This window comes from Python bivittatus, unplaced genomic scaffold, assembly GCF_059951505.1.
Source record: "Python bivittatus isolate LINGU-HERP-01145 unplaced genomic scaffold, Pbiv_v1 ctg000330_np1212, whole genome shotgun sequence".
Taxonomy (NCBI): domain Eukaryota; kingdom Metazoa; phylum Chordata; class Lepidosauria; order Squamata; family Pythonidae; genus Python; species Python bivittatus.
This window is the reverse complement of record NW_028277058.1, coordinates 337,782-360,985: the sequence shown is the minus strand read 5'-3', so window position 1 is coordinate 360,985 and position 23,204 is coordinate 337,782. Positions and strand designations below refer to the sequence as shown.

The 23,204-nt window shown below is 41.3% G+C and overlaps 1 protein-coding gene and 1 pseudogene across 23 annotated transcripts in view; both read right to left on the bottom strand.

Annotated features, from left to right (window-relative positions):
* LOC148215874 (uncharacterized) overlaps positions 1-793 on the bottom strand; it is a 39,752-nt pseudogene extending 38,959 nt beyond the window's left edge.
* LOC112542518 (ATP-binding cassette sub-family D member 2-like) overlaps positions 1-23,204 on the bottom strand; it is a 32,751-nt gene that overhangs the window by 751 nt on the left and 8,796 nt on the right. For 4 of the 23 annotated variants that reach the window (XM_088141593.1, XM_088141601.1, XM_088141591.1 and 1 more), the window contains exons 4-11: positions 10,654-10,822; positions 6,320-6,414; positions 3,071-3,144; positions 2,509-2,614; positions 1,944-2,096; positions 1,211-1,719; positions 651-755; positions 449-544 (exon numbers count right to left, since the gene is read on the bottom strand). In XM_088141593.1, coding sequence (XP_087997719.1) covers positions 1,615-1,719; positions 1,944-2,096; positions 2,509-2,614; positions 3,071-3,144; positions 6,320-6,414; positions 10,654-10,822 — 702 coding nt within the window. In that variant the 3' untranslated portion in view covers positions 449-544; positions 651-755; positions 1,211-1,614. Of the gene's footprint in view, positions 1-448; positions 545-650; positions 2,615-3,070; positions 3,145-6,319; positions 6,415-10,653; positions 22,626-23,204 lie in introns of those variants that run through there. The other 19 variants (XM_088141614.1, XM_088141597.1, XM_088141595.1 and 16 more) reach the window with 19 other exon arrangements.

Sequence of the window (23,204 nt, the reverse complement as noted above, 5' to 3'; positions counted from 1 at the left end):
TTACTCATTTCCTAGAACCAAGAATCTCACTGCCAAAGCATGCCTGTGTAGTTTATGGTACATTCTTCTCTAGGCCTCTGGAAACATCCTGTCCCTCTAACATTGCTCCAGCCTTTCTAAATCCCAGTCTCCTTGGAAGGAAGAAGCTTTGGGACGGCATTTCCCAGCAAAGAACTCAAGGTCACTATGAAGACTTTTCTTCTCATCTGCAATTCTGGCCTTGGAACAAACATTACAGTTGAAGATGCCTGTTCATAAAGATGCCTGGGTGAACTAAAACAGCTCTTGTAAGAAGCCCATGTTCTTGTGGCACTTGATGCCTGTCCTTAAGTCCCTCAGCTGTTCTTGACAATGGGATATTTAACAGGAGTTTTCACACGTGATTCTGTCAATGTTTGCATTGACCAAGTCTTCCTTCAAGCTCCTCCTGGCACTTCTACGTCCTTACCTTCAACATAAAAATGAAGTGCTCTGAGGTTGGAGCCTGCCGAAGAAGACCTCTGAGTGTGAGGCCCAGGGCCTCCTCCAGAAACTTCTTCTCTTCCTGAAAGGAAACACAGAGATGTTGACGTGCACTTTTCCGGGATGTCTTCCCAGCCATGCCAAAACCAGAAAGCAAGCCCCCCAGAAATGTTGGAGAAGGTGCTAACTCAGGAACACCCTCATCTTTTCTCTCCATGGAGTGCATCCAGAGGAAGACAAAGAGGTTGAGCAGCATGGATCCCACTGCTGGGTCCATGGCTGGTGGGACCTGGCTGTCGGGACAAAAGAAGAAAGAGGCATCAGTGTCCATCCTAGTCAACAGCCCTCAGTTTCCTTTTACCCAAGAGAATAGGAAAAGTTGTGTCGACCACTAGGAGATGTGGGGAGCTCAATCTACCCTCTCTTCTCTCCAGTTACAAGGAAAAAGTTTCCTTTGATTTGGTGGCCCCAGCTGAAAGTGTCCAAAAGGGCAATGGATCAACTGAAGCTTCTGGGTGTTTTTCAAGGGCAGCCCTATGTGGTATGTGTTGCAGTAGTCAAGCTGCAAGGTGACCAGGGCATGAGTGACTGTCTCAAAGGCCTCCTGATCTAGCATGGGGCACAACTGGTGCACCCAGTCAAGCTGTGCTTTTACTTTTCTCTTTTGTTGGCTGTTCTCCCCCTTCTTACTCTCTGAGTGCTGCAAAGAGATTTTCCTTAAGCGCTACCAAAGAAACAAGAAGTTGACCTGATGTCATCTACTGCAAGCAATGCAGCTAGTCCCGCAGAGCAGCTGCTGAAATGGTTGTCCTCCAGCTGGGCCTGCCAGGAAAGAAGAGTGGAGAAAAGCAGAGAATCCAAAGTCAGCTGGGCTACTCCAGCCCACTCCTTCCTCTCTGTCCCAGCCCCTTTTGACCTGCTGTTCTGCTACAGCTTGTCTTTCAGTCCAAAGGAGAATTACCTGCAGGTGAAGGACCCTTTGCACGGGCCTGTTTTTGAAAGCTGCCTCCTCTTTCTCTGATGGACTTTCAGTTAGGATGAGCTTCTGCTACCACTTCTGAAAATCCAGGGGTCGCTTTTTCCCTCTCCATCCTGTTTGGCTTGCCACCCATTTCCACCTCCCTCCCACTTACTTACCGGGACAGCAAGACTCTACAGGTTCTTGTTCCTGGGAACCTGGACTTCCAGTCCCCCGCTCTGCTTCAGCTGAAACAGAGCAGCAATGGAACAGAGGCACTGAATGATGCTGTCCTCCTGCTGCAATGGAAAAGAGTCAGGCCGTAAGTCCAGGAGGCTGTGGGGCCTCTTTCCTCCAGTGCTCCCCGGTGGTCTCCCTTTCAGAAGAAAAGCTTGAAACCCTTCCGAGACTCTCTCCATCCTGGGGAATCTTTTCCACCCCACTGAGATTGGGCAAGAGACTGGGATTCAAATATGGGAGCAAAGCCCAGTCACAGGAATCCCCATCTCCAAGGGGTACCTACTTTTAGGGCTGCCTTGCTGTTCCTCCGATGGACCTTTTGCCACAGACTTTGGCTGGCCCGGAGGTCTGATCTGAGACAGGTAGCCTCACGTTGGGCCTTACGCACCTGCTGGGGGTCTTTTTTGGTGAAGAGGAGCTTCCTTTTCCGTGAGATCTTTTTGGTTGGGAAATATGTGAATGGAGAGACAGGGACTGTGATCCTCAGCAAATGTTTAGGTCTCCTACAGATGAAGAAAACCTGCCAAAGCACACCTGCCTTTGGAGCATCCCTCCCATCGAGACCCCATTCCATCAATTAAAAAGCTGTTTTGCTTCACAGAGCTGGCTGAGTCTCCTAGCCTTGAGAGGAGTCTCACGGAGCCCTTGGGCAAATTCCACTCTCTACATTCCCTCTCCCCATTTGCCAACATGTACATGAATGCCACTAAACAATCTTGCAGGTTCCCAGTATAGTCTTCTCTATGTGAAAGGAAACACAGAGATGGTGACCTGCACTTTTCCAGAATGTCTTCCCAGCCTTACCAAAACCGGAAAGCAAGTCCCAGAAATGTTGGTGAAGGTGCTACCTCAGGAAGATCCTCATCTTTTCTCTCCATGGAGCGCATCCAGAGGAAGACAAAGAGGTTGAGCAGCATGGATCCCACTGCTGGGTCCATGGCTGGTGGGACCTGGCTGTCGGGACAAAAGAAGAAAGAGGCATCAGTGTCCATCCTAGTCAACAGCCCTCAGTTTCCTTTTCCCCAAGAGAATAGGAGAAGCTGTGTCGACCACTAGGAGATGTGGGGAGCTCAATCTACCCTCTCTTCTCTCCAGTTCACAAGGAAAAAGTTTCCTTTGATTTGGTGGCCCCAGCTGAAAGTGTCCAAAAGGGCAATGGATCAACTGAAGCTTCTGGGTGTTTTTCAAGGGCAGCCCTATGTGGTATGTGTTGCAGTAGTCAAGCTGCAAGGTGACCAGGGCATGAGTGACCGTCTGAAAGGCCTCCTGATCTAGCATGGGGCACAACTGGTGCACCCAGTCAAGCTGTGCTTTTACTTTTCTCTTTTGTTGGCTGTTCTCCCCCTTCTTACTCTCTGAGTGCTGCAAAGAGATTTTCCTTAAGCGCTACCAAAGAAACAAGAAGTTGACCTGATGTCATCTACTGCAAGCAATGCAGCTAGTCCCGCAGAGCAGCTGCTGAAATGATTGTCCTCCAGCAGGGCCTGGCAGGAAAGAAGAGTGGAGAAAAGCAGAGAATCCAAAGTCAGCTGGGCTGCTCCAGCCCACTCCTTCCTCTCTGTCCCAGCCCCTTTTGACCTGCTGTTCTGCTACAGCTTGTCTTTCAGTCCAAAGGAGAATTACCCGCAGGTGAAGGACCCTTTGCACGGGCCTGTTTTTGAAAGCTGCCTTCTGTTTCTCTGACGGACTTTCAGTTAGGTTGAGCTTCTGCTACCACTTCTGAAAATCCAGGGGTCGCTTTTCTCTCTCCATCCTTTATTTACTCTACTGTCTATTAATCTAAGATTTGTGGTCTGAGATTTTAGTAATTCTAATCTCTGACTTCAACTAGTACTTTGCTTGGTATGTGGCTGGCCATCATTGTCACTTAGATGAGATGAGAAAAAATGATAGCTAATTTCTTAAAACCAATACTTATGGAGGTTGTCCAGTAACTCATATATACTATACATTTTCTAATGGTAAATGGTAAAATAGTGGTAATGGTAAATCTCTTTTCAAAAGAAATTTGAAAATCTCTTTTCAAATCACTTCTGCACCTGTCACCATGTATGATGTAAAAATAAAATTTACTCCTCACAGCTGTGAGCTCAGCCACCTGTGCCCTTGACCCATGTCCCTCTTGGTTGGTCAAGGCCTCCCAGGAGGTATCATGCAGTTGGCTCCAAATGGTGGTTAATGCCTCCTTGCAGGAGAGGGTGGTACTGCCTGCCATAAAGGAAGCATTGGTACATCCCCTTCTCAGGAGGATGCCCTTGGACCCAACAGTACTAGACAATTTTTGTCCAATCTCCAAGCTTCCCATTTTAGGGATGGTTGTTGAGAGGGTAGTTGGCTCTCAGCTGCTGAGGGCCCTGGATGAAGTGGATTATCTGGACCCTTTCCAGTTTGGGTTCAAGCTGGGTTACAGTATGGACTCTGGAGGATGATGTCAATGTATAGAGACAAAAGGGTTATGTATAGAGACAAAAGAGACAAAGGCAAAAGCCTTTGATTGTGTGGATCACAACAAACTGGCAAATTCTTAAAGAGATGGGGGTACCAGACCACCTTACCTGTCTCCTGAGAAATCTGTATGCGGGCCAAGAAGCAACAGTTAGAACCAGTCACGGAACAACCAATTGGTTCAAAATAGGGAAAGGAGTATGACAAGGCTGTATACTGTCACCCTGCTTATTTAATTTATATGTAGAGTACATCATGAGAAATGTCAGGCTGGAAGAATCACAAGCTGGAATTAAGATTGCAGGGAGAAACATCAACCACCTCAGATATGAAGACGATACCACCCTAATGGCAGAAAGTGAAGAAGAACTAAAGAGCCTCTTGATGAGGGTGAAAGAGGAGATTGCAAAAGCTGGCTTGAAGCTCAACATTAAAAAAACTAAGATCATGGCATCTGGACCCATCAATTCAACCCTGACTGCTCATTGGAAGGATTGATAATGAAGCTCAAGCTCAGATACTTTGGTCACCTAATGTGAAGAGAGGACTCTTTGGAAAAGACCCTGATGCTAGGAAAGATTGAAGGCAAAAGGAGAAGGGGATGGCAGAGGATGAGATGGTTAGATAGCATCACTGAAGCAATGAGCATGAAACTGAGCAAACTCAGGAGGCAGTGAAGGACAGGAAGGCCTGGCACAATATGGTTCATGGGGTCATGAAGAGTCGGACATGACTTAACGACTGAACAACAACAACAGAGTATCATACTTTGGACACATGTGAAGACCCAGCTGTCTGGAGAAGTCTATAATGTTGGGAATGGTGGAAAGAAAGAGAAGAAGAGGATAAGCAGCAGCGAAGTGGATGGACTCATTTACAGAAGCAATGGATGAACTGTTGGAAGACTTAAAAAACCAGGTTGGGGACAGATCCTCCTGGAGAAAAATCTATCTATGTGGTTGTTATGGGTCAACACCAAATTCATGGCACATAATCAAGGCTCTGGGTGCCCTTTGTGAAATAATGTCACCTTTGTAAGAGGTGTGCCATCTGTGTCACAGTACCTGATCTATATTTAAATCTTCTGGTCCAGTGATGTTCTTTTCCCCAGGACCAATCTCACTGTGGCCTCTCTTAATCTCTCTTAATCTTGAACCACTTCTTTGTGTGAGGAGGAATTTATGACCTCCTGCACCTAGCTGAGTAACCCAATTTTACTAGTGGTAATGTGCTATGAAGGCAAGCATTGAGCAAGCAGATAATTGACTAAACTTTACTAACACTTCATCCACATCCCCAGGTTGTAAGAACAAACTCATCCAAAGAGGCTCTAGTGCACAGAATACACACTTTAGCAGGAAATGGCTCAATTTACAATCACTATTCTGAGAATAACATGGGGAGATGTTCTATCTTTGGTCTCACTATTAATGCTGATCTTCCTCTCTAGCACACAGCTGATCCTTCTATCATTATGAAAAAGAGTATGTTTTGTCTTTTTTTTTCCTTAGTGGCTTCTCCACATGTTACTATGCTACGATGAGGAAATGAGGAAAGTTGACCTCAGATATATAATCTTCCTGAGTCTCCCTAAATTTCTTTATGTTTGCAATACAAGAAATTGCATTTCTTCTCCTCTTGGAATCACAGATGTGGTAATCCAATTGTGGTAATATCAGAGTAACATAGGAGTGACTTATGCTTTGAACACCCTAGTTGCCAGGTTCAATCTGGAAACATAATCAGAACACAATCAAATCACCATCTAGCTCTTCTCACATTCCAGTCCATATATTCCAGTCAGGACACTGAGGGAAATAAAATCTGGTCCCACCTCCCAGTTTTCATCTGACCATTGCCTCTTGAGCTCTGTGCATTGAATAGAATAATAAGAGGCCTGAATTTGTACAATAAGGCCCATGTGCATGAATGGGATTTCCATAACTACTGACTGCAGACATATTCAGTAACTGTAGTTATTTCTCATGTTCTTTCAGAGCATGGGGACCAGAAGATACATGGGTCCTTGATTACCTAAAATAGGGTAAGCTAAACACTTCTGCTTCTGTCATTGAGCAACTATGCCTACCTTGCTTGATTTCCCCTCTTTTCCATATGCTTGTCTAAGTGTTTAACATATGGCACATGGACTTTGTACTCTTTTTGTGCTAACTGTGATGACAACAATCAGAAGATTTCTGTATATCATCTTACTTTGAAGTTTAGCCTGGAAACCACCACATCTCCATTTGGGGTAATAATAGGAACATTTTCACAGATAATCCCATGACCAATATCTATTACTCTTCCTATAAGTAAAAAAGACAAAAAACAAAAAAACACAATATATGTTAATAGAGCATACAGACCTACAAGTACAGACAGAAAGTTATTGATTTGTGAAAGGCTGATTTACAGAGACGTTCATCACTGGGTGACTTTCACATGAAATGCCTCTCTGTGTTCTAGATGGGATTAGGCAAGAGACTGGTCTTTGTTTCTTAGTCTTTGGTTATGTCAAGAACTTGTACAATCATACACCAAGCATAATCACTATAAATTTGTTATATTTATGTTAACTTTTATTCAACACTTTAGGAATCAATTCTAGCTAAGGCTACGCAATACTCCAGGTTCAATTTTAAAAAGATGCTTCAGAATACACACAAGTCCAAACACAGTCCCTGTCTACAATTTCTTCAAGCAGCCACATCTTTTCCTGGGATCATGTGAAACTGCAAAGGCCAGTTGTACAAGCCTGGGAAAAAACGTGGCTTCTTTAAAGTGTTATGGATGGGGCTACGTTCATGTTCCCACCCACTCAAAAACATCTTTTCAGAATGATTTCCAAAACCCAACTAGCTCCACCCTAGATATTTCTAAATGTACTTTCACTATCACTTTAAGCAATCACTGTTGTTTCAGAAGGATTTTTAAAAAATGTTACTGTACTGTAGTTATTTCCAATAACCTACATAATGTTTCATGGTTCTATGCTCAGTGAGATCAGTTAGAGCAGTTTCTCAACCTTGGGAATTTGAAGATGTATGGACTTCAAGAATTCCCCAGCCAGTTAATTCCACAGTATTTTTCATTAACTTCTTTGACTCTGAAGAAGTCTTCCAATCTCATTTCACAACACCATAAGATGTCAAGAAAACTGAGAAATGTTTAACACAACCCTCCCAGAGTCTTTTGAGTTGGGTGGACTGTAATAACTGTTAAATAAGCAACCATAACACCTTAAAATCAAAATGTAATATTCCCAAAGTGGTTTTCAAACCCTAATGCTAGAAAGAGTACAATCAGAGGATGGCTGCACTTGTCCACTTTTGTCTGAACTTGGAAGGCCTGATCCTTCCATAGATGAGAGACCAGCAGGGAATCCTAGGGCTGTAGTATAAAGGCAATGGCAAACCATATTGTTGTCCAAAAAGTTCATGTAACCACCAGGAGCTGAGCTGACAAGAGCTTCTTAAATCAGCTGGAAGGCAAGAAAGAAAGTGTGCATCGTAGCCTTCCCTAGTAATCTCTAGATGAGCTAGATTATAGCTTCCCAAATTCCAGACAGCACATCCTTGTGACTAAAGATATTGGAAGTAGTAATCCTTCATGAAGAGAAGACAGTGAATGAGGATTGATTTGCCCATGTCCTTAGATGGGCTCCCTCCAAAGCCTTTGATCTGATTTGCCCTAAAGATTTAAATTTAATTATTATCTTGTCTATTCATAGCAGTAGGAGACACCCACTCACTTGATCTCATAGTGCTTTCAGGACCATTATACTTTTACCTGATACAGTTGGTTGATCCGCAGGATTGACTCATGCTCTGACTTGTTTTGAAAGTGGGTTTCTCACTATGTTAGGCTGATGTCTGGCCCCTGAAAGGCACTGAGTAGCATTCTCTATGCCAAATTGGTAGGGACTAGTTACCAATACAGCAACTAGATTTCTTTGCTTGACATCATTATGTGCAGATGGTTTCTGCTAGCACCCTGATCCTGAATTGGGAGATGGAGCCATTGTAGCAGTCTGCAATGGAGGTGGGCTTAGGGAACCTAGTGCTGTACTGTGATCATCACAACCTATAACTTTCGTAGCTTCATAACCATTGATTTTCTGGGTGCTAGGATCTCTTTCCAGTCTTAAGAGATGACCTCCAGGTGTAGAATCCACTCACGTGGTGCCAGCATGTTCTTAGCAAGGTTCACCAGATAGACCTGTTCCTGGCAAATGGCTGTGATATGTGTTCTAATGAATGGATTGTGTAGGCAGATATAAATGTAGACTCTGTCTTCTTAAATAGCTCACAAGATTCACCCACACCTTGATGAATGTTGGGGGTGCTCTAAATTGATACTGATCACAGCTATTGTTAATATTAATATCTCCATCTTAAAGCTTCAATGCCTGATTAATTATTCCAACACCTGTGGTTCAGAATAGCTCTCCAATCTTCATTTATCTTTAGCACTGTAAAGAAAGTAATTAAAAACACAGCAGAGAAAACCTCTTCTGGGATATGTACTCTGTTGTCCTCATGTTCTATAGGCACTTGTCTCCTTCATCCTGAAATATTACCTTTTTTATCTTGGTGACAGGGAACAATTGATAGCTGTCTTTTGGCTTTCTTCTGCATTCTAGTTCATTCTCTGAATTCTACAGCATATCCCTGCCAGATTCTGTATCCAACCCCTCTCTGTTCTGGCAGACATGTTTCAAAGTATGCCAGACTTTTTCCAGTTTTGTATCCAGCTGGGACGTAATGGCATTATGCTGAGGAATGTTTCCCTTGGATTTTGCTTCCTCTGCCTTGACTGTTGAAGCTGAGAGCCCCAGAGAGGGGCATCCCCCATGTTCTTCTTTGACTGCTCCTTGTCCAAAATAAGGACAGGTCTTTAGTTTTTGATATGAAAAGATGATGCAGGACTTCTCTTGTATCTGCTTTCCTGCTTCCTCTAAGTTTTCTTGTACAACATGATTGGTTCTCCAAATATCTTCTCCCCCTAGAATAGCTTTACTATAAGACTGGATTTCAATTGGTGCTTCATTGCTCAATGTCTGAGCCATTGAGCCCTCAGGACCTGATCTGGAGATCAGTTGGGCTTAGCTGGTTTTGCCCATTCCATCTTGGCTTGAACAGTCTTTCATGGGAAGCTGCAAATTGTGGGAAACTGTTATCCAAGGTCTAATCTGCCTGAACTGAACCTTTAAGAACTGGCTTTCAGTCATGGCTTGTATCATGCTCCCCCATAGGAATAAAGGAATCTTCACATAATGTAGAACATCTGAGACTAGACATCTGAATGTGAGGTCATAGCCTTCAACTTGCTGGAGATGGCTAGGGCTTATTGGATGGGCTTCTAGACATGGAAGTAGCTGATTCCCTACTAGTGTAACAAATATGGTATATCATTTCTGGCCTGGAAAAAGCATCACTAGGGAATGGAAAGGGGACTGAGATGCTTTGTATGGATAGCCAGGATCAACCCAAAACTTACCCCTTCTCACCTGTATCTAAGCTACCATGCTGGTCATCACTAAGCCAGCTTGTGCCTCCTTGTCCTTCTCTGACATACCTCCACATCCACCTTCTTCCAGATTTCCAACCACTAGTAGAATAAAGAGACATCTGGTGGGTTTGTACCTACTGAGGCCTTGGATGCTGGCATGCTACTCCTTCTGGTCTCTATCCTGGAACTGGAGAATTGCTGCTAGCAGCATCACTTGACACCACACCCACTATATATGTATGGGGAGGTAACTGCAGGATATGGGGAGGTAATATCAGGATTTTTCTCCTGGCACTCCTCACTAACACAAGATGGAGGGTTCAGGCCATCAGAAGGTCAGTCATTGGTACTGCTCAGTCCAGTGAGATGGAGGGATAAGCTTTCTAAGTGGACTTCAGCCCTGAATATGTCACAGGCAGGCTTGTAGTCAACAGGGTTACTTGCCTCCCCCATGCTCTACTGCTTCTGGAGGCCATAGTGGGCTCTTCCTATGATGTTCTTTCCCCCATAGTGGGCTCTTCCTATGATGTTCTTTCTCTCCTAGTTTGCTCTCCCAGCTCAGCCATGTGGCCCTCTCAGCTACAACCTCCTGCCAGCATGCCAGTCAGGTGGCATGCCACTGCCAGGATATGCTTTCACATGGTGGAGAAGCACAAATCTTCTATTCGTTCTCTCTTTTTTTCTTTTTATTCTTGGCTTTCAAGATGAAGCCAAAGGAAAGCCATTGCTTTCTTTAGAAGGCAGAGTATAAAACTTCAGGGAGTGGGGTTTCTTCCATGGGATAGGAAGAAGCTGCAACCCCTGCTTTCTGGCTAGAAGTGGTGGAGTTAACCCTTTCCTGTTGGCTCCATTGCCAGTGACAAAGAACATATAGATTAGCCCTTAATACATGGGTATAAAATCAGCACAAAGCTAGTGAGGAACTCGCATAGCTGAGAACAGATGAGATAAAGCCGTCCCACCATTTCCATTTTGAATTGTACACAGGTGTGAAATAATAAAAAGAAATCAAGAAAGAGAAATGTATTGATCACCTTTGATTTCTAAGGCGCCATTAATATACTGTTTGGCTTTATTTATTTCCTTGTTGCTGCTTTCACGTTCTGGAGTAACATCTGCCCTTTTGTAAATGCCCCTCTTTACTTCATCGAAGACTGAAAACATATTGTAAACACGAGCAGTGTAGTCTACTAATTCTGTGACCTGTAAAACAACAAATGATCATGATTAAAAGCAATAATGATAAGTTGTATGAAGTACAGAAACAAATGCTTTTTTATTATTCCAAAGGCTTGATTCTTTTTGATAAAGAACAAGAAGCTTTTCTGAAATCTCTGAATCCAGTATTGATATGTAAGCAGATATTTTTCTGTTCACAAGAGAAGATCCATAAAACTCAAGTTTCAAACTAAAGTAATATGAGGTGCAAAATTTCCATTAATTTGATGACTGTGTCAGCAGGATTTTTAATTTAATTAAATAATTTAATTTTTAAAATTTTGAAAGGCTCTGGGGCAGAATATTAATTTGAAATACACACACACACATTCTTCTGCTGTACCCTTAGTCAATGTAATTTTCCTGCATTTTTCTTCTTCCACTGAAGTCAATACCAAATAATTGGGAATGTGTAGGGAAACCTGAAATACTGAACACAACAAGGCACCGGGAATGGAGGAAATTTCTTGTCAAGGATAAATTTTGCCTATTTATGTGGGGAAAATGGAGGAGAATACATATATTCTACAGCCTCTGGAAGGAGGCAAAGACATGTAAAGTTAGATTTGAATTGACTACAGGAGAATATAGGAAATGTGAAAGAACACTTTGGATCTCTTTATATGTCGAGCAGAGTACAAATCACAAACACTCCTGTTTGTGCAGAGCGCAGCAAAAAACTCCAGGAAAAGTTACGCAGGAAAGATATGCACATCAGCATTGCAGCTATTCACAATGCAATGTCCATTTCTTGTTTCCCAAAGAAATCCAGTCAGAAAATATATACTAACTGGTGTTTATTGATAAAAATGCAAAATTCCATAAAATGCAAATATCATACAAAATATAAACACATCTTCTCATATAATGTAGCATCCAAGACTTATTAGCAACACAAGCTTAACAAAATCTCTAGCTACAAACTCTCAGAGAAGAGGTACACTACTTGGTACTTTGTTATAACTACATAGTCCATAAAAATGATTACATGGTGCTATACTGAGCTAAAGCTATATACACACACACACTGAGACACACTGAGAGGCTGAACATTTTCCTCTCATTATATTATAGCTCCATGCCACCCCCACTGGGTAACTAGCAGACACACACCAATAGGTGGCAGTAAATAGCACAATACACAACACACAATAACAGGTGTTTCTCACATGATCTCTGTAGCCAAAATATTATTTGTTATTGTTGTAAAGATAATGGGATGAATCCTTTCCCATGAGAAAAAAAATCCTGACATTATATGCTGAAAATTCCATCATTATCAGAACTGATCGCCTGTCTCAGAGGGCAACAAATCTGCTTGCAGACAAATATACATCACCCCCCCCGAATCATATGATTCCTTGAAACAGTAGCAACAATGGAGTTCCTGAACCAGAGGGCCTGATGAAATTACTTCATTCACTCATTCAATGTATATCCTGTCTTTTGTTCAGAGCTCAAGGTAGCATACCTAGTGTTCCCTTCTCCTACTTTTCCACAACAGCAACCCTGCGAGGTAGGCTGGGCTGAGAGACAGTGACTGGCCAAAGCTCATCTAGTGAGCTTCCATAGCTGAAGACCGACCAGAATCCAAGTCTTTTCACTCCTTGTGCAACATCTTAACCACGATATCACACAAGTTCTCATTGATTTCTTGCTGAGAATGATTCATCTGATAGTTTCAAATACGAAATTGTACTTCAGAGGATGCCCCCACCAAGTGTAGGGCCTGAGACAAAGGCCCTGCTCACCAGGCTTTGCATGACATATCAAGGATCAACTCCAAAAGTAGGCAAGGCCAAGGTCTGTTTTTTGGTGGGAGGTTCAGCAGTTTTACAAGGTAAGTGAGTGTCTTAAGCATCTACCTGCTCAAGCTATCCATTTTGCCTCTTAAAACCTCCCCCAACCCCAACAAATAGAGCACAGAGAAAGATCCAATTTTTGGCCTGCCCATTTTGGAGTGCTGTGCACTTACAAAAGAGTTGCTGATGACTCCTTGGCCTTACTTTCTGTACTTCTGACATAAGGTGACCTTCCTATCTCCCTGAAGTTTCAACCAGCCAGGCCAACCCTTGGAAAAGGGTATAAGGATGCAATCGCCTGCAAGTAACTAGATTGTAAGACAGCAGAATCTTCAACAATAGCTTATATTAGAGCTATTGGATGCAGACACCAAACTTCCACATAACTGCTAGATGACAGAAAAGAGTCAAATAGCTGACTGGATTTTTGCAGCCCAGATCTGGTACCTCTAATCTGATATTTCTCAAGCTGCAGTCAGTGGAAATCCACCAGTTGGTCCACTACAGCTTTCCCATGTTCACTAGCTAGAGCCTGCTGGTGCTTCACTGCTTCATCCCCCCATGGTCACCATCAGTCAGTTGCCAGACAAGAACCTCTTGCCATCTCCCTCTCTGCCTCCTTACATTCCTTGCCAATCAGCTGAATGGATCAGAGTTGCTCCCTAGCTCACCTCCCACTTCCCCACTCTTACAGTCTCCTCTGATTCTGTCAGCCTTGCAAGGTTGCACACCCGGAAGTACTAGCTCTAACTTTATTGTAAGGTTACACTAACAGAATCTTGCAAATCTCAAAGTACATCTCTTCCCCTCTCACCTTTACAGTCCAAGAAACTAGGGAGGGTCCTTTCTGAGATGTTTGCCATACCCCCATTCCTTCTGCAGACTCAGTTGCCTCTTATCTGACCATTGTCTAGTCTGTGCCTCTTCCTCTTGCCTCCCAAGGTCATTCCCACAGACCATTACCTCTCCCACAGAGAGGGGCCTAATCTAGCAGATTGTCAGCTTCAGGAGTCAGTAATTAATCAACCATCTGGTTCAGTAGGGAATCAGATGCCGGGTTCAATCAGGGGCCTGATCCCGGCTGAATACTAATTTGAAGGTCCAAAGCCCCCTAACTGAGCCACACTTGGGGCTGGGTTACATTACAGCAGTCACCAATGGCTGGCTTCTTCATTAGGAACAATTCTCCCCAACCTCAGATCTACATACCTGGGTCCTTGCTCCCTGATATCTCCTGAATCTTGGCTCTTTGACACAGACTAGCTGACTAATCTCCTTGTCATTTTGACCTTTTGACTACTATTTGCATCTCTGAACCTGCACTCAGTTTTGACCCTGGACTGAACTCTTTTCATACCTGGCTCTCACGCAAAACCTTGCGCTCCGGTAAATATTCCTGGGCTGTCCATGTGCTTGCATGGCCAATTCTCTGCCGGCTTTTGTGTGTGACTGCTTGCTACTCACAAGTAAACCATAAATCAAGCCAGCATGTATGTGCTAAGCCTGAAAGAGAGCACCCACATTCACTGAGAAGCAGCTGGCTGGACCAGAACCCACTCTCCATCTCAAGCCTCAAAGCTCAGTCTCTTCCTCAGCTCCTGGTTCAACTGCAAAATAATTACATACTTTGAGTTACATTTTGCACAAAATTTAGTTGAAGAAGTCCTTTTAAATTAAAGGAGATGGGAGTATTCATTATCTTATTCGCCGAAACAAATATGTGAACACTCGTGTTTCTTAAAGACTAAAAATTAGGAAAGGGTTGTTTGTTTAACTGAGGGTCATCATATTCTCCTAATATTTAATTGGGTGGTCCACAATTCCAAAAAGCTGGAGAAACATTGCCATGCTTTTTATTATTTTGGACGTGCTACACAAAATATAGCGCATCACGGTAAAGCATGGAGGCTTGCCATCTGAACAATTAGGCTGGCCTACCTTCACTTAAAACTGGTTCCATGCCATCACAATCCAATTTAATTAAGAGCACCATAAGTGATTTGTGAACCTTGTTATCTAGCTTGAATGCACAGCCCTAGATGCCATGTCTCTGCAGGAAACAGTGCTAATTTTGCAAAAGGATAATGCTGCCATCAATCATCTCAAAGGAAGAATAAGCACTCTCATTTTCCAAACTGACCTTAGAGATATGAAGTGAGGTACTGATCTGGTGATCAGTACTGAAAGCTGCTGTATATCTAATGCAGTTCTTCTGCTTAGCTAACACAAAGATGTGCATGCTTAAACAATAAGTGCAAGGGAATATCAAAACAACACAACAAGAGAGAGCTTTGGCTCTCTGATATGTGGATACTGATATCCATCTGTCTTGTCCTGGCCTCTTCTATTACTAAAATATTATTTCAATCATTTTGAAGAGGAGGGAATTTTTCACTTGACTAGATATTCAATACAGCCTTCAATAGCTGCTTAGAATACCAAGCCATTCATATTTTTAGAAATTTAGTCCTTCAAGCTAATGTATGTATAACTGCATACACAGGTTAGAAATATTAGGCTTTTATATACATGCACACAAACACATCCAAATTTCACATACAATGAAACCTCAATTTAATGGATCCTTCTATACCAAATTTCAGATGCAACAGAACAGTCCTCTGAAATAATGGACAAGTCTGCTGAATTCAGTCATCTGATACCAACAGATGCTCAGTCATCTGAGCATCATTTGTGTAAAATTACTAGGAATAATGTGATTTGCAATTTAATGGATACCAGGAGTAAAATATATCCTCACCCAACTGGTCTATTAACTCATGGTTTCCCCATCATGTGATACCCCATAGAAAAAAATCACAGTGTGTCAATTGATTAATTGTTTGTGTGGAAAAACGTTGAACACACAGAAGCTTTTTCATCACAAAGTTGCTAATTCATGTTAGGCTGCATGTTAGAGATCTGGCTTATATTTATAAAGCAAACTGGAAGGGAGAAGACTGGCAAATTTGTGATTAAAAATGACATATGTCAATTATCCCCAATCATCTCCATCTGCCAGCAGAAAACAAGTAGGCCAAATAATCTAGACCCATCTAAAAATAGGAAAGAGAAAGAAGATATGGATATAACCATACGAGCCATTTAGCCTACCATCTGTTTTGCAAAATGGCCAACCAGATGTCATCACAAAGGCAACATTGTTGTTGGATTTACTTATTAGTAAAATCCATGGCTATTATTAAACCACAAACCACATACTTGCTTGATGTCTTGAACTTGCTAGATTGATAATATTTCTACTTCAGAACAGAAAAAAGTCCTATAAACAGGTTATGTATAGTACTTGACAGCATTCTTTTAAACACAAATAAACAATAATAGTAATACAACTGTGTATATTATAAATTTACTGTGAGAATTTGGAAAAATATATCATCACATGGTAGCATTCCTTTCCTCTCACATGCATCTAGATTTCTAGCCTCATGTCAACCTTTTATTAGATCCATTGCCTAAATGGATGACTATGGACCAAATTTTTCATTCTCCAGAGCTGTAGAAAGGTTTACCAGTGTTGATCGCTCTATATAGCTCAACATATAGATAGCTCCATATATGCATCACTTACAAAATTGCTTCCCTCATTTGGTTATATTAGTTTGTTCAACCTAACTTTCCTTGGATGATCACAAGAAAATTCATTTTCATTTAAAAAGCTTTTTTTAAACTCTTCTTACAATCTACAACCTTTGTGCCCTTGGGGGATCCTTTGAAATGGTATGGAATACAGTACAAGAGCTTGTAGATGAAAGAAGAGTTGGTGGAAATCTTCATATTGCAGAAGTAGGCAATCTTTGGGGGCCAGGGTGTATTCTGAGAGTCACAAAACGACTGTCATGGGAGACTTACCTATTATCAAAATGGCTACCACAGTAGGCATAGCCAGTTGTGAAACAACCATGGACAGAAGATGAACAGACCCCCAAATGTTCTCTACCATCCCAATGGGACCTTGGTGGGGCCCAAAAGTATTCCTGCAAATAAATGTACAGTTGGAGGCTGGTGCTTGCTTTGCAGAATGCCAGCATCTTAGTTAATATTTTTCTTAAAATAATCTTTTTAAAGAATCGTCTAGGTGTACTGTTTGGTTGCATCTGGTTTGTAGCATTCAGGGAAGGGAACATCTTGATATTGGCAGTAGGGGGTAGCTAGGGCTAGTGTTAAATTTAGTTTATATAAATAGTACCTTATATAAATAGTGCATTGAATAATCTTCCCCTATCTCTTATTTTCAGAATGGATTACAGTACCTACCCAGTTTAGTCCATCTGAAAAAGAACTATAATCCCAAAAACAAATATGGGAAATAAAAAAAGAAATATTAGATTAAAAAATGGCATGGCACTTCTAATGTCAATGGGATTTGCCATATTTTTCCTTCTGTGATTTCTTTTTTGACTTCCTAGTCTTGTCCACATAGAGTAGTGAAGTCAGGTTGGACTTGAAGGATAAGGGTTTTTCTGTCAAATTAAAATAGGTAAAAAATAAAGGCCATTCACTGTTACTAATTTATCAGATAATAATCTCTGCTTTAAAAGTAAACTCATTTACACAGTATTAGCATTAAAATTATTAGTATAGTAGCTGTCACACAAAAGGTATCTCTCTTGCCATCTCTTTCTATGTTCCACAAAAATTCAAAGCCAAGGAAGTATTGTTACCACCATCTGCAAATCCTCTTGCAGTGATGATAGGTACTGCCACCATAATCAAGCCGCTGCTACTCCAGACATATTTCATCAGGAACTGCTCTAGCACGATGTACCATAAGCACTTGGACAAAATGATGTTCGTTTGTTCTTTCAGAGCTTTGTAACTTCTCTGAAGTTGGTTCATTTCAACCTGTAATTTTTTTAAAAATGCAAATTCAGTGGTACCTCTACTTACGAACGCCCCTACTTATGAAATTTTCGAGATACGACCAGCTCCGGCCCCAAAAAATTACCTCTACTTACGAACTTGCCTCTACTTACGAACCGGATCCGCGGCCATTTGCCCTGCTGCCATGCGGTCGCGGCTTCCTGTGGGTGAGATCGCATTAGCAAGGAGACGTTCAGTGAGGCTTGTGGTGTGTTTTGTGGTGTTTGGAAGGCTTTTATGGTGTTTGGAAGGTTTTTGAGGTTTAAAAATAAAATGCATATGTTTCAGAACTGTTTAGCCATATTTACATTGAACCTTATGGGGGAAATTTACCTCGGGGCGCGACCAAATTCGGAGGGCGGATTAGCCATATTTACATTGAACCTTATGGGGGAAATTTACCTCGGGGCGCGACCAAATTCGGAGGGCGGATTAGCCATATTTACATTGAACCTTATGGGGGAAATTTACCTCGGGGCGCGACCAAATTCGGAGGGCGGATTAACCGTATTTACATTGAACCTTATGGGAAAATTTACCTCGACTTGAGACCAACTCGAGTTGCAACCAGAGTCACGGAACGGATTAAGTTCGTAACTAGAGGTACCACTGTACTACAAGAATGTGATCCATAAGGGTATCCTATAAACATTTATCAAACATGCCTGTAGATGTGTGTTGATATTTGTGCATGTTAATATTTTATCCTTCAGTGCAGAACAGCTGAATATTCCTTTTAAAACTCTAAGGCAAAGACTCTATATTGTCAATTTCTAAACAGTTCAATAAACTAAAAAGGGTGGATTTTAAAAGAGATCTCTTCCTGAAAGGAGCTTCATAAAAGAAGCACATCACTCACAAGCCTTTGTAAAGCTACCTATAAAATCTAGCACTATGTATTATATGTACAGATATTTGCATTTGTATTCAAGAGACCTGATATCTGATCCAGACCATTTCAATACCTAATATTCTAGGTATTAATACATATTACAATAAAAAGGGACTTGAAACCTATTAGTTTTAATGAGCATATTTATAAAAGTGATAGCAAATAAACTCATAATTATTTTTTGGAGGAGAGAATACTTCCAAATGAACTGCTGGAGAAGTAAATTCTAGTCCCTCAGTTTCAATTTTTGATTGGTAAAAAAGCTATTCAGAAAGTTCCTGATTTAAAGATTGAGGAACTCACTGAATTCCTATACTGTATGTTATGGTCATCTTAGCATCCCATTTTAACTCCATGAACACAGGGAACTTGACTTCCAAGCAGAATAGGCTTGGAAGAAATTTAAGAACAGAAAAAAAGTGAAAATGGGAGCAACCAAAATAGATGAAAATGAGATTTAATCAAGGATCTTAATCTCCTTCATTTACTGTGTTGCAAATTACAGTAATTTATTTTACAGCTGCGTCACCAATTTTACTGTGAAATAGTGTTCTGATTTTTGAAGTTTTTTTTTTAATCTGAAACAAGACATTCTTTTTTCCTAACAGGGACAAAATTGCTTTGGAATGACTATTGGAACCAATGGAATTTAAAAGAATTCTCATCAAAAGCATTTGAGGCCCACCACCCAAACCAAGAGTTCTCTCCAATGGTGCCAGTGACCTTTATTTTTAATTAAAAAGGCCTTTCATTAGATTGCCAAGCTGTATAAGATTTTGGTTCCCTACCTTAAATCTTGGCAAATTATAAAGAATTTTAAAATGAAAAATTGTATATAAATGTTTAAATAAATGAAGAGAGATAGGTATCCATGCCATGGGCCACCTGAAGGCGATGGGTTGGGAACCAGTGGCTAAAATAATTGTTGTCAACACAGGCATTGTGAATAACCACAGCGACAAAGAAATGATGCACACAATGATGTCAAAATGCAAAGCCTGTCCTTTTGTACTTGTATCACAATATCAGAAACATGTATGTATTATATTATTTAAGAAATGCAAATGGTTTAACAAATAACTCTTGTATATATAGGTATATAGATACACACACACACACACACGTTGCGGAATACAAAATACAAAAGCTGAGGCCCCTTACACATGATCTTCAATCAACAACATTCACCAATATCAGACTCCACTAATAATCTGGCCCAAATGCCTGTGGGAAAAGCCAGGTTTTTATAGCCTTCCAGAAGGCTAACAGGATTGGGGCTGTCATCTCCAGGGAGAGGCTGTTCTATAGGGCAGAGGTTGAAACTGAGATTACACCTCTCCAGGGTCCCACAAGATGACATTGTTTCACTGAGGGGACCTGGAGCAGGCTCACCTTGCCAGATTTGGTAGGATGGGTAGAAACCACTGGAGATTACTGCAGGTAACCTAGCCCTGTGCCATGTAGGGCTTTAAAGGTGTGAGGGGAAAATTATTAATAGCTTATTATATGTTTTAATGAAGGTTTGAATGCATTCAGTAAGGCCAAGATAATCGATATGTAACCTGCGGGGGCATTTACAAGAAAGAAGAGGAACTTACAAAATGAAGGAAATTACAAATATGTTGTTGAGATCAAAGGTGCCAAGAACAGGGCACAGACGACACGTGTTGACATCAGTTCAGGGAATGATCTGATCGTCATAATGTGGTCTGTGGTTTAACGGAATAAAAAGGATGGCATCTAGGTAAATGGTACCTCTTGAACGAGCTGTCAGTTTGACGGCTCGGACAAGCAGGTCGGCATTGCAATGTGTAAGTACCTTGTGCTTGTGTGTTTTAATTGCATTTTAATTGTATTTTGCTCGCTGAATTTTTCTTGCTGAATTTATTTTCAATAAAGTTTTAAAGTTTTAGTAGCACTTGGAACTTTGAAGTGACTTGTTTCATGGTATGTCTGCCTCCCGTGTTTTAACATGGATTTTTCCCTGACAAAGGTGATAACCAGCATCTTGAATTACACACGGAAGCATAATGAAGCCAGTATAGCTCGTGCAGCAAAGGTGTTACATGGGTGAACCTCAGTGCACCCAACACTGTGTGTGCTGCTGCATTCTGGACCAGTTCCAAATGCTTTGCAAGGACAGCCCCATGTATGGCATACTGAAGTAGTCCAGATGGAAAGTGACTAAGGCATGAGTGACTATGAGCAGAGCTTTCAATCCAGGAATGGGCATAACTGGCCACAAAGTGTATCTATGCAAAGATTTTCCTAGCCACAGTTGCTACCTACTCCTCAAGCAGATGTGAGTCCAGGAGGACCCCCAGATGGCACACCAAATCTGTCTGGAGGAATGCTTGGAACAATTCCAGAACCAAGGGGTCCCAAACCCCAGAGACATTAATTCTTGCTAGGTTGGCTCACAAACTGTTCATACCCATCCAGACCCTTATAGAATCCAGGCACTAGGTAACCTCTATGGCATCACTTGTCCTGGGTAGAGATATACAACTAAGTTTCATCCACATACTCACACTCACCCCATGCCAATGGATGACCTTGCCCAGTGACTTCTTGTGCACATTAAATACTAGGGAGAGAGTCAAATCCGGGGGCACCCCACACAAGGCCCTAGGGCTACACCTCTCCCCCCCATCCATACCAACTGGAACTGGCCTGAGAGGAAGGAGAACCACTGCAAGATCATGCCTCCTGTTCCCAACCCCTTAAGTTAGTCCAGAAGGATACTTTGGTGGATGGTACTGAACACCATCAAGAGATCTAGGAGGGCAATAACTGATGTACTACCTCTGTCTGAGCCCTCCAGAGATCATTCACAAGTGCAGCCAATGTTGTCCAGCCTCAAACCAGACTGAAAAGGGAGTCGACCATTTTCTCAACAACCTTCACCAAAAAAGGAAGATTGGAGACTGGATGAAAATTGTCCAGTAATGTTGGATCCAAGAATGGCTTCTTGAGAAGGAGATGGACCAACCCCTCTTTCAAAGCAGGTGGAACATTCCCCTCCCACAAAGAAGCATTCACCACAGCTTAGATCCCACCACACATCACCTCCTGGGAGGCCTTACCCAGCCAGGAGGTACATGGCTCTAAAATGCAGGTGGCCAAGCTCACAGCCCTAAGGACCCCATCCACTTCCTCAGAACCAACAGACTGATCATCCACAGGGTTTGTGTCATGATATCCCAATGCGTTTTGCCATGTAACTTTCCTGCAGACGCCTATTATATCATTTAAACATCTGAATGGATAAAGCAACTGTCCCACTCACAGAAAAAATGGTAAGAATGAGCTTACTGAAAGTATAATATTTGCAGGTCAGTGTTTATATATAAAAGACATTTTAACAAAGATCATCATTCCCAATTGAAATGAAATACCTATAGTACGGCTTTGGTTCTATTGAAATATGAGCAATTGAAGCAATCCAAAAAGAAATGATGCTTACTTAAAACTCAGCAGTTTGGGACTTCTGGGCTCCCAAGGTGACAAGCCTTACTTAGGCCACGATCATAAGTGTCTCTGTAGGACTGTGGATTCAGACAAAGCTGCAAAACTTATCATCTCAGAACAAGGGAAATATAGGATACATGTGCATCTGTGTTGTGGAGGGACAACCTTTGTAATATGAGGAAAGTCCTCAATGACACAATTTTGCTACCATCTTCAGCACTCCCCTGGAGGTTTGCAGTATGAATGTATTTCTAAGTCACGGATGTTGCTAGCAGATATTCCCAATGCAAATGAGCAGCCCAAGTTGCTCATGGGTTTAGCCTTCTGCTAGATCTGTTCAAGATGCAGGTTTCATATCCCTCTGGTCAAGTATTCTTTCTGCTCTTATTATTATTATTTCTCTCTCTCTCTCTCTCTCTCTCTTTCAAGTATTTTAACTTTTGTTACATTTGCTTCATCTATCTTTTATTTCCCTTCATCAACATATTGCTTACTATTAAATTTCCATTTGTATTATTATTATTATTATTCTGTGTGTGTGTATTACTGAGTAATAATGCAATGGAGATGTTAATACTAAGCAATTAGTTTCAGACTGAAACTATTGTCACATAGTTACTATTCTGATATGATATACAACAGTCCTTTTTATGTTAAGTTTGGAAGAAAAGTTAAATAATTTTATGCTTGCAATATTGATATGCTAAAAGGCTATTAATATTGATAAAATTTTACTTTTTTCTTATTTTCAATACTTTAAGCTTTCTAAATAACAGAATGTTCATAATTTATAATCATATTACATAAATATTACTGCATTGAAAAAAAGTATTCTTTCTGCTCTTCTAAGTTGAAGAGGAAAACATGGTTTCCAGACAGAAACAATGTTAAAATCCACATTAAATTTTTACATAACTATAGATGCTATAACTGTTAGAATTTTCTCATGGGAAGAAGTGCAGCTCGTTATCTTCAAAACGTATTGTTATGGCTAAGCAAGTCATGTGCAAAGTGTTATTGTAATTGTGCATGTATACTGCTATTTACTGTCACCTATTGGCGTATGTATGCTAGTTATTCAAGGGGTGGCAATAAAACGGGAGGATTACATGCCCAACCTCTCAGTAGAATTTTAGCCACCATGTAGTCAGTTTTTATGGGTTATGTAGTAGTAACTAATAACCAAGTAGTGTACCTCTTCTCTGAGAGTTTTTGGCTAGAGACTTTGTTATACTTATGTAGTGGATAAGTCTTGGATGCTAAATATATGAGAAGTGATTTTTCCTATATTTTGTATGAAACTTGTATTTTATGGAGT